The sequence below is a fragment of the Enhydra lutris genome, unplaced genomic scaffold (genome assembly GCF_002288905.1).
Source record: "Enhydra lutris kenyoni isolate GAN:26980312 unplaced genomic scaffold, ASM228890v2 scaffoldscaffold12, whole genome shotgun sequence".
Classification (NCBI taxonomy): domain Eukaryota; kingdom Metazoa; phylum Chordata; class Mammalia; order Carnivora; family Mustelidae; genus Enhydra; species Enhydra lutris.
The window spans coordinates 64,794,343-64,808,800 of NW_019154096.1; the positions used below are offsets into that span (position 1 = coordinate 64,794,343).

Sequence of the window (14,458 nt, forward strand, 5' to 3'; positions counted from 1 at the left end):
TTGGACTGATAAGTTCACATAGTCTTTTCTTCTTCTTCTTTTTTTCCTTAAAGATCTATTTATTTATTTTGAGAAAGAGAGCTGGTGGGGGAGGGTTTGCAGAGGAAGGAGGGTGGGGAGGGAGAGGGAGAGAAGCAGCCTCCCTGCTGAGCGGGGAGCCAGATTTGGGGCTCCATTTCAGGACTCTGAGATCATGACCTGAGCCGAAATCAAGAGTTGGACGCTTCACTGAGCCACCTAGGTGCCCCTCAGCATTTTAAAGCCATCCATGGTTTGTATCTTGCCCAGCACATGGCTGGTGTGTCCTTCAGTGGTTTACCTTCCCTGGTTTTCCATACTGCTCCTGCCAAATAAGTTTTGCAGGCTTAATTCTGTACTTTGCCTCAGAGCCCTTTCTTCCTTCTGTAGTCACCCTTTCCTTGTCTGTCCTCTTTCTCTCTAAAAGCTTAAGGAGCACACACAGCTCACCTCTCTGTTTCCTTAGCAGACGTCTCTGCATCTTCTCAGCACTTCTGTGCCCTCCTTTAGGACAGCTTGTATGTCACTTTCTGTACAGGCTTGTACTCACAAAGCTCGTGCTCTGGGATGCTGATAACAGTGCCATAGTAGGGGGTTACCGCGAGTCTTCACTAATCACGACTTATTTTCCCAATTAACTTTTTAGTAAGGAAAAGAGAAAAGCATCTGATGTGCACTTAACAGTTGCTTGGGAATGTACCTGAGATTTTTTTTTTAAGATTATATTTATTTATTTGACAGAGATCACAAGTAGGCAGAGAGGCAGGCAGGGAGAGAGGGGGAAGCAGGCTTCCCGCTGAGCAGAGAGCCTGATGTGGGGCTCGATCCCAGGACCCTGAGATCATGACCTGAGCCAAAGGCAGAGGCTTAACCCACTGAGCCACCCAGGCACCCCTGTACCTGAGATTTTATGATCAAAACATTTCCCAACTTTAGAGGAAAAGCTGTATTCTGCATGCTTTCTGAATATTGAGTGCTGTATATGTATTGTGTTTTCAGCTTTAAAGAAACTCAATGATTTGAACAAGTCATTAGCAGAATATTGCCAGCAGAAGGTGCCCAGTGACTTTAAGGCAGAAGTAGGGCAACCGTGTTGTGCTTTTTTTGCAGGTAAGTTGCAGTTGATAGAATCTTCACTTCATTGATAGAGACTTTTGCTTCTTGACATTCAGCCCTTATTTTTTTTTTTTAAGATTTTATTTCTTTATTTGACAGAGAGACAGTGAGAGAGGGAATCCAAATAGGGGGAGTGGGCAGAGGGAGAAGCAGGCTCCCCCCACCCCAGCTCTGAGCAGGGAGCCTGATGCGGGGCTCGATCCTAGGACGCTGGGATCATGACCTGAGCAGAAGGCAGCGGCTTAACGACCGAGCCACCCAGGCGCCCCCATTCAGCCCTTATTTTTAATGTGTATTTTCTTCCTGATGTTTAAGCAAATATTTCTCAAAATCAAGACTAAATGAATGCTTAAAATCTCATGTTTTGTCTTCTCTTTGTAGCAAGGAAAATCCAAATGAAACTTTCTTACCTCAACTTTGTTAAACTTTGCTAAATGCTTTTCATTCCAGAATTTCTGATATTAAAGTAAATTAGGTATTGGGAAACCTGTTCACTGAAGGTTAATTGTTTCTTCTGGTCACCCTGTGCATGTTTAGTTTGAAAGTATATTTTGTGAAACACCTTAATTTCATTGCATGAGTTTTTCTATTTGCTTTTTACATTACTTTACTAATAACAAGTAAAACAATTTGTCCTTAGTTATGAGAGTATTGTAATCTTTCCAGATTGACAGATACGTTCCAATAAACAGAATGTGAAAGTGAAGAGAAGTTATGAAGTCTTCTCTTCACTTTCACATTCTGTTTATTGGATAGGTGATGAATGAAATCTTTAATTTACATCCGATGTTTAAGTGTGGTGCTATAAACATTTTGGATGTATTCCAAAAAGTGGATTTTGAGAATTCTGGGGATTAAGAGAGCAAATTTATTTAGTTACTTTAGACAAAGGATTTGTTTTTTGAAGATGAAAGTTTCAAATGTTAATAGAAGGGAAATAATGCTCCATGTTCAAACTTTGTGTTAAATATAGGTGATGGTAACTGGTATCGTGCCTTAGTCAAGGAAATCTTACTGGATGGAAACATTAAAGTCCATTTTGTGGATTATGGGAACATGGAAGAAGTTACTGCAGATGAACTCCGAATGATCCCATCCAAATTTTTAAAACTTCCATTTCAAGGGATACGGTGCTGGTTAGTAGGTATGGTGCAGAATAAGAAACTTTCTCAACTGTCTTCTAATACTTACGATATACATACTTTAAAATACCAACACCTATAATTTTAATGTGTGAATTAGAAGGTCTTGCTTCATATTATACAATTTAGAAATGTATTTTTGAAGATCCTGGCTGAAATATTCAGTGTTGATGTTAAAGTAAGGAAGCAGCTGCTTTTCTGTGCCTGAGATGGGAGCGAAAACTAATGTGTTCTGTTGAAGGCATTTTGCAGGATTTCTTAAGAGCTTCAAATATTTCTGCCTTTTTGTCTCAGCATTTTCACCTGTAATAATTTATTGCAAAGAAATGATCTTGGAATTTCACAGTTTGTCTACAAGGAAATTCATTATGCTGCTGTTAGTAATAGCAAAACCAGCTAACTAGCCAGTTACAGAGGATTGGTTAAATGACGGTTTGTACAATTGACAGTAATAGTACCTATTTCGGTTCGTTGTTATGAGGATTAAATGTACACTTAGAATTTTTCTGACGTGCAAAGTTCGGTTTAAGTGTTTCCCTTTACCACACAGTCATTAAAGTGATGTTAACCATGAGCTATTAATATGAAGAATGGTTAACGAGGTACATAAAGCATGCAAGTTATAAAGGAGATTCAGGATGGCATTGTGATTACAAGGACAGACTCTGGAACCAACTCTGCCATCTACTGTGAGAATCTTAGGCAAATGATTCAGACTCTCAGTGCTTCTATTTACTCATCTGGAAAATAATAGTATCTTCCTCGAAGAGTCATTAAGAATAAAAGAGATGAAAAATATAAAGCACTTAACACTACCTGGCATTATATCCATAAGAGCTATTACTATTGCAAAGGTTTCTTTATAAAAGAAATGAGTACATAAGTGCATGTGGGTCTTTCCATATGCACATGAAAATTATGGAAGGTTGGATATCAAAATGTTAATAGTGCTCATGTCTGGCAGTGTAGATGCTCTTTATTTTTCCTTTGGCATGTTTTCTTTCTGCTTACTACACTAAACATGTTTCAGTTTATTTTTTGATTATCATGCTTTATGTCCATGCTTCTTAAAATGTGAAGCCCAGGGTGCCTGGGTGGCTCAGTCAGTTAGGTAATGGCCTTAGGCTTGGGTCAAGATCCCAGAGTTCTGAGATGGAGGCCATGTTGGACTCCCCCTGCTTTGCAAGGAGCCCGCTTCTCCCTTTCCCTCTGCCTGCCACTCCCCCTGCTTGTGGGCTCTCTCTCTCTCTGTGTCAAATAAATGAATAAAATCTTTAAAAAAAAAGTATGTGGCCACCAGACAAGCAGCATCAACTTGAGAACTTCTTTAAACTGCAGATTCTCAGTCCCTAACGAAGATCTGCTAAATTGGAAATTCTAGCATGTGGCCCTGAAATCTGTTTTAATTAGCCCTCTAGGTAATTCAGATGCACACTCAAGTTTGAGGATTACTGTTCTAAAAATAAGGGTATAAGCCAAAATTATCCAAAAAATAATTCTTGGTGAGCTGTTCAAAATAACATTTTGAAATAAGCATTAGAAAACTGTCCACAGAAGTGAAGGTGTATGGTTGAGCTCTTCTGCCAGCATAATTAGTAACTCATCATCATATACATAACAGTACAAAATGGTGGCTTCTAATCCTATTTTTGCCTACTGGAAAAATGCCTGGTAAAGATATATTAGTGGGAAAAATAAGGAAAATTTCTGAGCCTCCTAAAACCCTAGTGGTATGTTATCTGTAATCCTGCATGGAAGATGTAGAAATGTAATTCAGCATTGAAAAACGGTACTCAAAATCGCTGACCCAAATGCAACACTTGACAAGGACCAGTCCCGGACACTATTGAAGCAAAAAATGAAGCTTGGGCACAGAATTCTTTTTAATGCTCTTCTTATTTGCCAGATATACAGCCTAGAAACAAGCACTGGACTGAAGAAGCCATAGCCAGATTTCAGACGTGCGTTGCAGGGATAAAACTCCAAGCCCGAGTGGTTGAAATCAACGGACAGGGAGTGGGAATCGAGCTCACTGATCTCTCCACATCATATCCCAGAATAATTAGTGATGTTTTGATTGATGAACATCTGGTTTTAAAAACTAGTTCGCCACTCAGAGACTTGACAAATAATAGAGCCATTAGTAAATGTGATCTTCAAGTTGATATCCTGGAGCTTCAAGGTAATGTGCTTAAACCATTGATTTGTTATTTAAATTTATGTTATCCTTTGCTTTTATAGGCTATGAAAATTTTTCTAGCAGTTTTTCTGTAGGAATACATACTTTGTGGAAATAGGTAACAAGTTACTAAAATTAGTATTTATTGGGATGCCTCGAGGGAGCAATCAGTTGAGCGTCCTGACTCTTGGTTTCACCTCAGGTGGTGAGAGACCTCAGGGTGGTGAGATTGAATCCTGCTTCGGGCTCCCAGCTCGGTGTGGAGTCTGCTTCTGATTCTCTGTCTCCATCTCGTCTTCTACCCCCACTGCTCATGCAAACACTCTCTCTCTTATAAATAAATCTTTTAAAAAAATAGTATTTATTGAAACATGGTTTTATTAAAAACTACTCATTTTTATCGTAGTTATTTATCAGGTAGTTTTGCATCGTACAGTTATATATTCTCTACAGTGTGAACCAGTTATAAGATTTACATTAACTATACTATGGAAATGGAAATATATTACAGAAATAATACAGGAGTGCAGCAGGTCAAAGATTCTCATTCTAGATTGGACTCCTTTGTAACACAGAGTCCCTCAAACTGAATAGATTGTTTTGTGAAAATACAGATTTTCATTTTAGGGATTTGTGAATGTTGATTCAGTTGATGAATAAATTGAATAAAGATAAAACTGAGAGAGAATAACAACTTTGATCTGTTTTATACAAGATCTGTTTTGTATGATTTCAGCCATTTCTTTCCCTGAGCAGTGGAGGACAATAGAATTGCCAGTTAATAAAACTGTACAAGCAACCATATTGGAAATCATAAGCCCACACTTGTTCTATGCTCTACCAAATGAGATGCCAGGTAAGAAACCAAAATTTGAGACCTATTTATGCTCATCTTTTTAACTGTGTAATGAAAGCTCTTCTCTGAACTCCTTAGAAGTGGGAGAGAAGGGGAGGCTGGTGATTTTTGTTTTATTCAATGTTTTAAGGAAGAATTGGCCATCATAACACTTCAGGGGTATTTAGTTATACAAATAAATGTAAAATAAATGTGAAGGGAAACACCCTGCATTTAACACCTTCCGGATGCAGTCTAATCTACAGCTTTTTATAAGAAAGTAGTTTCCTTAATTGCTGTATACTTTGTTGTTTAAAAATAGATACTATCACAAAAAAATAGGTACTATGTATATTGAATTGCACTTACAAAGCTAACTGTCTACAACTTTTTGAGAAAACCTGTTAATATTGAGAGTGCTTTATAAGTCAGTCTATAATCACTGTTACTATGGCTTAGGAACTTAGAGAAATGTTTTATACTGGACCTAATCCTGAAGAAAAGTAGCATATAAATGTTTCCTTACTTCATGGAAGTTTATAATTAAGAAATCTCTTGAACATGTTTGAGTTTATCCTTGTAGTGTCAGGGAGAGTTAGGGCAAGCTGGGTGATAGCTATTCAGAACAACGGCAGGTACGTGAAGGCTACGAAAGTGAACCTTTGTTTCAGGTTGTCAAACCACAAATTATGGTGATACCAACAATTGCTCTTACATCTCTAATATTATAAACCGTCATCTTCAGTCTGTGTAGTGGAAAGCAGGGACTTCGGGTTAATGAATCCTGATGAACTGGAAGTACTTTTTCTTATTAACTGTAACACGCTTCCTGAAAAGTATGCCAAAAAACTGTGAAAGTATGATTTAACAAGGTTCTGTAGTGTGAGCACACTAGTATAACCACCCTGATCTAGAATATAGCTTTCCAGAAGCTTCCTTCTCTGAGTATTAGATCTCTTATGTACAGAGTAACCACTCGTGGTTTTATGTGTTCTTAAAACATAAATGTAAATGGTTTTTTTTCAGTGATTCAATTTGACACTGTTTTTGTATACTGTCTGAACAGTAGCATTGAAAATTTCTTCACAAAAGATTGCTTTTTTATGTTTCAGAAGATCAGGAAAGATTGTGTATATTGACAGCTGAATTGTTAGAATATTGCAATACTCAGAAAAGCCAAGTGTCTTACAGACCCAAAATCGGAGATGCGTGCTGTGCCAAATACACAAGTAAGCTTCTTTTAGATAAAACATTAAACAGGAAATGTTTGTTCTCTTTTACTTGAAATCTTGTGTATTTTGTTATATAAGGTGCACATTTAATTTTGCTTATGAAATTAAAAGCAAGTTTGTAGGTTTAACTCTTCATATTGGGGTCCTCCAGCTTTTCTGTTTTGTAACCATAGATTATATTTAGGTAAGGGTATAGGGAGATATCTACAAATCTGTTAGAACTTTGACGTAATCAGCTCTAGATAACTCTACTGAATATGGTGGCCCTTAACATATTTATATATGGAGGAGTTGCAGATAATTTTAGAACTTTATTAATGTACTCAAAAAGGAATAAATGCCTTAATTAGTCAGACTTGTTGAATCAGATACACTTAACCATTGTCCTGTTGTTTAATAATTCATGTTAACAAATTTATTTTAGTAATAACAACAGTTGGAGTGAATATTCTTGGGCAGAAATTTAGGGAATTCCTGAGTCAAAGGATATAAATTGTAAGTTCTGGAAACATACTGCTCTGTGGGCATCTTAAAGAGATGTCCGTTATGTGCCAAAAGTTTGTGAGTGGGCCAATTTCATCTTCATCTTGCCACCAACATATTTAAAATGCTTTTGGACTATTACCCACATACAGTTCATTTAAAATAATTTAAATTTAGATTTGCAGTTAAATATATTCTGTTTAGTTTTGTTTTTCTTTTTCTTTTATTTTATTTATTTATTTTGACAGCGAGAGATCACAAGTAGGCAGAGAGGCAGGCAGAGAGAGAAGAGGAAGCAGGCTCCCCCCTGAGCAGAGAGCCCCATGTGGGGCCCAATGCCAGGACCCTGAGACCATGACCTGAGCTGAAGGCAGAGGCTTTAACCCACTGAGCCACCCAGGCGCCCCTGTTTTTCTTTTGTATGATAATGGGATCTATACTTTCCCTCCCTTTCTTCCTGATAGAAATATGTCACAGCTTTTGGTTAGATAAGTATTCTCTGTTACTCTGTTGGAATTGCATAAACACTATTCACAGCCTAGTCCTGTGGTCCACTACGACATAGGAGATACACGGTGACATATCTCTTTTGCCTTTTTTGTTGTCGTTATTAGTGTCCTGTATACTTTCAGTTCTCTGCATTGGTGCAGATTCTCCCAGTGAAACCTCATGTACTTTATCAGCTTTTGTTACATTGCCAGCGCTTGCTGCCTTCTGACCTGCTAGCCAGACTGCTTGTCCCCAGATGTGAGCCATCGCCCTGGAAGTTTTCCTTCATCATCTTGCTGGGGTTGTTCCAACACCACTCCCTCGTGTTTCACAGTTTTCTCTCCCATCCCACTATGTTTTCACAGTTTCTTCCTTCCTCATCTCACCTTGTTTTCTGCAATACTTACTTTGGATTTGTTCTAATAATTGGGTATATCCCATCCTCCAGAAGCTAAGAAAAGGTATGTTTCAGATAAATCTTCTGTTATTTTCCCATGTTCTCCCATGTTTGAAAAAGTCTTTATTCTGTCTTAATAGTTAATTAATTCCTTGCCTAGATACAGAATACTAAACTGGAAATCATCTTTCCCTTAAAATTTTGCTTTTAAAACAATTTTTTTATTAAGTACTCTCTACCTCCAGCACGGGGTTCGAAGTCACAGCCGAGACATTGAGAGTCTCAAGCCTCACCAACTGAGCCATCGGGGCGCCCCGCTTTTATTGTTTTTTAAAAGCTGTTGATGTTGCGGGTCAAAAGAGAGGTCATTTAGATCCTCCACACTTTGTATTTTTTCTCCTCTCTGGAACTTTTAGGAATCTCTTCATTCCATGTTTTGAAATCCATGCTGTGACTTGGTTTTAGTTTTTACCATTGTGTTGGACACTTTTAATGGGTGGGCCCTTTAGGAATTGATGAGATTCAGTTTTGAGAAAGTTTTCTGAATGTTTTTTATTCCCATCTTTCATTTTCTGCTCTGTTAGAAACTCCAAATATTTTTTGTAAAGATTTATTTATTTTAGAGGGGGGAGAGGGAGAAGAGAGAATCTCGTGCCAGTTCCCCACTGAGCATAGAGTCCCACGTGGGGCTCGATCTCAAGACACTGAAATTATGACCTGAGTTAAAAATCAAGAGTCAGGGGGCGCCTGGGTGGCTCAGGTCATGATCTCAGGGTCCTGGGATCGAGCCCCACATCAGGCTCTCCGCTCAGCAGGGAGCCTGCTTCCCCCTCTCTCTCTGCCTGCCTCTCTGCCTACGTGTGATCTCTCCCTCTCTGTCAAATAGATAAATAAAATCTTAAAAAAAGAAAAAATCAGGAGTCAGACCCTTAACTGAGTGAGCTACCCAGGTCCCCCAGGAACTCCAAATAATCTAATATTGAACTTGAAACTCTTCTGCTAAGTTTCCTCTTTTCTCTTTTACCTTTTTTACTTCTTTTTTCAGGAGATTTCCTCAGTTTTATTTTCCAGTATATTGTTTCATTTCTGATACCATTTCTGGTTTTAATAGCTTTTCTGTTTGTCTTTTCAAGTGTGTGTGTCTTTGATACTGACTTGCTCTCATTTCAAGGATGGAAGGCAGTTTGTCTGGGAATGCTAATATCCTTCTTCTAACTGTCCTGTCTTCTCCCTGTTTCTCTGAGTTCCTGTTCGGTTTAGTCTTCTCTGCTGGAAGCTTTCTTCAAATGTCTGGTGATTCGGGGCGCCTGGGTGGCTCAGTGGGTTAAAGCCTCTGCCTTTGGCTCAGGTCATGATCCTGGGGTCCTGGGATCAAGCCCTGCGTCGGGCTCACTGCTCAGTGGGGAGTCTGCTTCCGTCTCTCTCTCTCTGCCTGCCTCTCTGCCTACTTGTGATCTTTGTCTGTCAAATAAATAAAATCTTTTAAAAAAAATGTCTGGTGATCCTTCACTGTTCACTTAGGACTGGGCACTTAGGCATTGATTGGAAGCTGCTTTGTGGGCAGAACTTGTGTAGGTGGCCTTCACTGCTGGGCCCTGCTATTACCCTGGGGACTCCAGCTGTTGCTATCTTGAAGTGCATTTGCCTTGGAATGGTTATCTGCTGCTGTGTGCACAGCTGGTCCGACAGTGTTCTTGGTCAGCTTCCTTTGCGCTGCGTCATATTCCTGAGTCCAGTCGTCTGTCTGGTTCATCCTCTCTGGAGAAGAAACCTCCAGTCTTCTGCCCTTGAGTAGGAGCAGATGCCTTGAAATGGGGATGGCATTCTTAGCTTTTATATTAAAACACATGACCATAAAACTGACCATCTTCTTCAGCAACTTTAGAAATAAGTATTATGTGTAAATTTGTTTGTAAACTAAAGTTTATTCAGTTTTCTTGGGAAATAAGTGTGTTTTCTTTACCCAGTCCTCATTTCAGCTCTATTCTTACTACTACTTTGGAATGCGTTGATTATTGGGGCTTGGGGATTTAAGATGCAAAGAAAGATGCTGCTTTGCTTCCCCGTAGCCAGCTTTGGTTGAGCTCTGCTAAACCATTTCCATTCCTACCATCTGCTTTCCAGCTTCCAATATCATCTTTTTTTCTCTCTCGTCCTCTCTCCTTGTGGTTCTGTGCCTTTTTCTTTTTATTCACATAATTGTCTTTTTAGTAGGATCTGGAAGGAGTGGAGGTGATACTTTGGCTTTATCTGGACTCTAACCAGAAGTGTTGGCATGAATTTCTCACTAATGTAAATGTAACTGTGAATAACTGTCTTGAAGGGAGGGAGGGAGTCATTGCATGTAACTTCTCACGTGAGGTTGCGTTATATTTTCAGGTGACGACTTCTGGTACCGTGCCATTGTTCTGGGGACATCAGATGCTGATGTGAAAGTACTCTATGCAGACTATGGGAACACTGAAATTCTGCCTCTTTCCAGAGTGCAGCCAATTTCCACCAGCCACCTGGAGCTTCCTTTCCAAATTATTAAATGTTCGCTTGAAGGTAGTCAAGTCACTTTGCAATTGGGATAGCTGTGTGATTTTTTTTCTCCTGTTTTATAGCCCTATGTCTGAATCAAATGGGCATTTCAGTAACTGCCTAGATTTCTAAATATCAAACAGAGTTTAGGGAAAAAAAAAAAACCTATGTTTCATCCTTTATTTCATTCTCAAAAAATTACATTGTCAGCCCATTGTTGTTTGGAGATTAGGTTTGGCCACAGGTTGCACCGCTGAAGTGGCCAGGGCTGGGGGACCTGGGCTGTCTGACCCTTCCCTAAAGGCCCCTCCATTCTGTCACGGCGCTTTCTTGAGAGGCTTGAGATGACACCATTTGGGACTTCTTTACTGTGTACTGTATCTTCACAAGTTCAGTTCTTCAGCTGGTGTTTGAATAAAATGCTAAAGTAGCTTTTCACCCTTACTTGTGATTTCATTACCTAGTGGTCCCAGCAGATGAGCGCTTACTCAGTGCCTCATAGTCTGCTTTGGTTTTGACTCGGGGAGAGAGTTGAAACATTTTATTGTTTGCTTCTCCTGTTATAATGGACACATGTCCATGGCAGCTGGCCATTGTCTGTTTACGCCCTCTCGACCTAGATTAGTGTTTGACACATAATAGGGGTCAGGGAGTATCTGTTGAGTGATTTTTTTAAATGCAACAACAGTAGTACATCAGAGCATACCTAAGCCCAGCCAAAGAAAGTAAGACTTTCGTTTATTGTCTTTAGACGATATATGTGAATATTTATCTTGTTTTAAGGGACTCGAAGATTAATATTCAGTTGTTTTCCCAGGACTAATGGAATTGAATGGAAGCTGCTCTCAATTAATCGTAGAACTACTAAAAAATTTCATGTTGAATCAGAGCGTGATGCTTTCTGTAAAAGGAGTTATCAAGAATGTCCATACAGTGTTGGTTGAGAAATGTTCTGAAAATGGAACTATCAATATAGCTGAAAAGCTGGTGACCTATGGTCTGGCTAAAAACATCACATCTAAAAAGCAAAGTGCTTTAAGTACAGGTATTTTTTCAAGTTTAATTAATGACAGACGTAAGTGTAATTAAGAACAGATGTAATCAATGTAGGTGACCTGGCTTTTCCTTACTCTCTGTGGTCATGTTCCCTTTGTTCTCCCCCTTTGCAAATCCAGCGGCAAGGTGCGACTCACATTGCCACCTCAGGGGACCCACTGGATAGAAGCAGGCCTCTCAGGCCAGATTTTCCTTAGCTTAGCCTCAGCAGCATTTTTTTTTTTTTTAAGATTTTATTTATTTATTTGTCAGAGAGAATGAGCACAGGCAGAAAGAGTGGCAGGCAGAGGCAGAGGGAGAAGCAGGCTCCCCTCCGAGCAAGGAGCCCGATGTGGGACTCGATCCCAGGACGCTGGGATCATGACCTGAGCCGAAGGCAGCCGCTTAAGCAGCTGAGCCACACAGGCGTCCCAGCATTTCTGATCACATTAGTGATAGCATTGATACTGAGAGCTTTAGAAATGGCTAGTACTCAAAATTACTTCCAACTTACTTTCAATCCTGAGCAAAGTGAAGAGTTTGTGTTTTTGAGATTGGATCTTACAGATATCTCATAAGATGATTATTTGGCAGGCCCTCGGTTGGCCGAAGAGATAACCCCATTTTTGATAGGCAAAAGTCCTAAAATCTTGGAGATGGGGGCATTAATTTGGTAAAACTCAGGGTGCAGTAGTAGGAAATACTAAAACCCAAATGAGAAGGTAATCGATCAAGTCTTTCATAGTTAGAACCCACACCTCAGAGGCAGAGCTGTGTATAGTCAGATTCCTCTGTTTGTTACTTATGGTGTATATTCTCTAATGGCTTTTTGTATTTGCTTCTAGAAAAGACCTGCAGGATGAATTGCTGTTGCACAGAGTTACAGAAACAAGTGGGTAGAATTTCCTTGAAGTGAAATTGTACTCCTTACATTTTTAGAAATGAAATAATGCTATTTTTTCTTCACCCGTAGGTTGAAAAACATGAACAGATTCTTCTCTTCCTCTTAAACAATCCAACCAATCAAAATAAATTTATTGAAATGAAAAAATTGTTAAAAAGTTAAGTAAGTTAAACTTGATGTTTTCACCGCTTCTGTAACCATCACCAGAACATCTCTAGGCATGTTGGGGTAGAACTGATGATGTGTTCTTTATTTTGTGATCTGGTGATCTGAGGTCTAGTTGTAATGTTTTTGCTGTCTTGCTGGGTTTAATTCAATCATCTTACTTTGGCTCTGCTAATGGGACCGAGTCTGGGGTGTTCAGGGTGCAACGACTCACCTTACTGTTGTTTGGTCCTGAGCGGTCATGTTATTGATAACATGGAGGGACTTGTAAAAATTGTTGTGAGATAAAGTTTTGCCTCAAATTCTTTGTGTCTGCATGTGAAATTTTTTTTTTAAAGATTTTATTTATTTATCTGACAGACAGAGATCACAAGAATACAGAGAGGCAGGCAGAGAGAGGGGGAAGCAGTCTCCCTGCTGAGCAGAGAGCCTGATGCAGGGCTCGATCCCAGGAGCCCAGGATCATGACCTGAGCAGAAGGCAGAGGCTTACCCCCTTGAGCCACCTAGGTGCCCAAAGATTTGGGGCAGATTTATTTATTGGAGAGAGAGAGCACACAGAAGTGGAATAGGGAGGATCAGAGGGAGAGGGAGAGAATCTCAAGAAAACTCCCCACTGAGTGCAGAGCCCAACACAGGGCTTGATCTTAAACCCTGAGATCATGACTTGAGCCAAAACCAAGAGTCGGGCACTTAATCCAGGTGCCCCTGTTTAGCACTTTTGGTGAAGAGCACTAAGGGGCCAAGAATGGAAAATGGGCTGCACTGATAGTGTATTTCATTTCCAAACGAAACCTCCTCTGCTTTGGCCGTGGTGATTCTAGTGCTTACAGACCATCACTCTTGAGTTGTAAACAACAGTTGTCCCGCTGTTTTACTGTCTGGGATGCTTTGTTCCAAGATAGAGCTCAGAAAGTACTTCGTGGTCAGTAGCCAATTAGAATTTGATTGAAAAGAAATTGTCCTTCCTGCTTTGTCTAATTGATATAATTCCAGCCAAAAGCAGGGGGTCTTTTGATTTAGTTCCTCTGTGCACTCTTGGCTGAATGAAGCCCTGCCTGTGAGCCCACTTGCAGAGCCCACTTACCGCTCTGGACGGTACCGCCCTCTGTTGGCGGGCACGGGAGCTAGCAAGCAGGTGCTTGCAGTGTCCGTCTTCTCCACGCCGTCAGGCACAAGCGTATTGTTGTTTCTAAGAAAGTACAGCTGAGTTCGGAGGGTCCCTAACACTGGAGCAACAGTTCTGAGCCTCCTGATGGGTTTTCTTTGCAAGTTTTGTGTTATTTCTAATAAGGGATGACTTACATTGTTAGTTACAACCTTTAGTCCTTGTTGACGCATTCAGTTTCAATACTGACTGCTGTCTTGTGTGCTTGAGTTTAAAATCATAAAGTTAAAAATTTAAAAGGTAAAATCTTAATAATAACTTCATAGATTAAGGGACATGCAATGACATGAACTTCTGGAATTTAGTTCTAGTGCCAAATCATCATAATTTTTATTTGTGTCTTTTTCATAAGGGTTTTGAAAGTGCTCTCACAAGATGAAAGCTGGATTTTCTTTTGTTTCCACATAGGTTGAAGAGCTTGCTTTAAAAAAAAAAAAAACCACTTGATTTAAAGCATAGTAGTTGAACTAGCATTTCCTTTCCTGTGGGAATACATATTTTATCCACATTTAAATACAGCAAAACACCCTATATATTATTTTAAAAGCATTTGAACATCTAGTCACATATTCGATCATTACAATACCCCTGAGAAGAAAGCAGACCCCATTTTATTTATTTTTTTTTAAGATTTTATTCATTTATTTGACAGAGATCACATGTAGGCAGAGAGGCAGGCAGAGAGAGAGGGAGAAGCAGGCTCCCCGCTGAGCAGAGAGCCCGATGTGGGGCTCGATCCCAGGACCCCGGGATCAAGATCCCAGTCGAAGGCA

At 39.7% G+C, this 14,458-nt stretch overlaps 1 protein-coding gene across 1 annotated transcript in view; it reads left to right on the plus strand.

Annotated features, from left to right (window-relative positions):
• Positions 1–12,515, plus strand: part of LOC111145352 (tudor domain-containing protein 1-like) — a 32,392-nt gene extending 19,877 nt beyond the window's left edge. Inside the window, exons 16-24 of the mRNA XM_022500207.1 lie at positions 1,018–1,128; positions 2,108–2,278; positions 4,183–4,458; positions 5,192–5,311; positions 6,403–6,519; positions 10,271–10,438; positions 11,232–11,459; positions 12,295–12,341; positions 12,423–12,515. Coding sequence (XP_022355915.1) covers positions 1,018–1,128; positions 2,108–2,278; positions 4,183–4,458; positions 5,192–5,311; positions 6,403–6,519; positions 10,271–10,438; positions 11,232–11,459; positions 12,295–12,341; positions 12,423–12,515 — 1,331 coding nt within the window. The remainder of the gene's footprint in view (positions 1–1,017; positions 1,129–2,107; positions 2,279–4,182; positions 4,459–5,191; positions 5,312–6,402; positions 6,520–10,270; positions 10,439–11,231; positions 11,460–12,294; positions 12,342–12,422) is intronic.
• Positions 12,516–14,458: the final 1,943 nt, after the last annotated feature.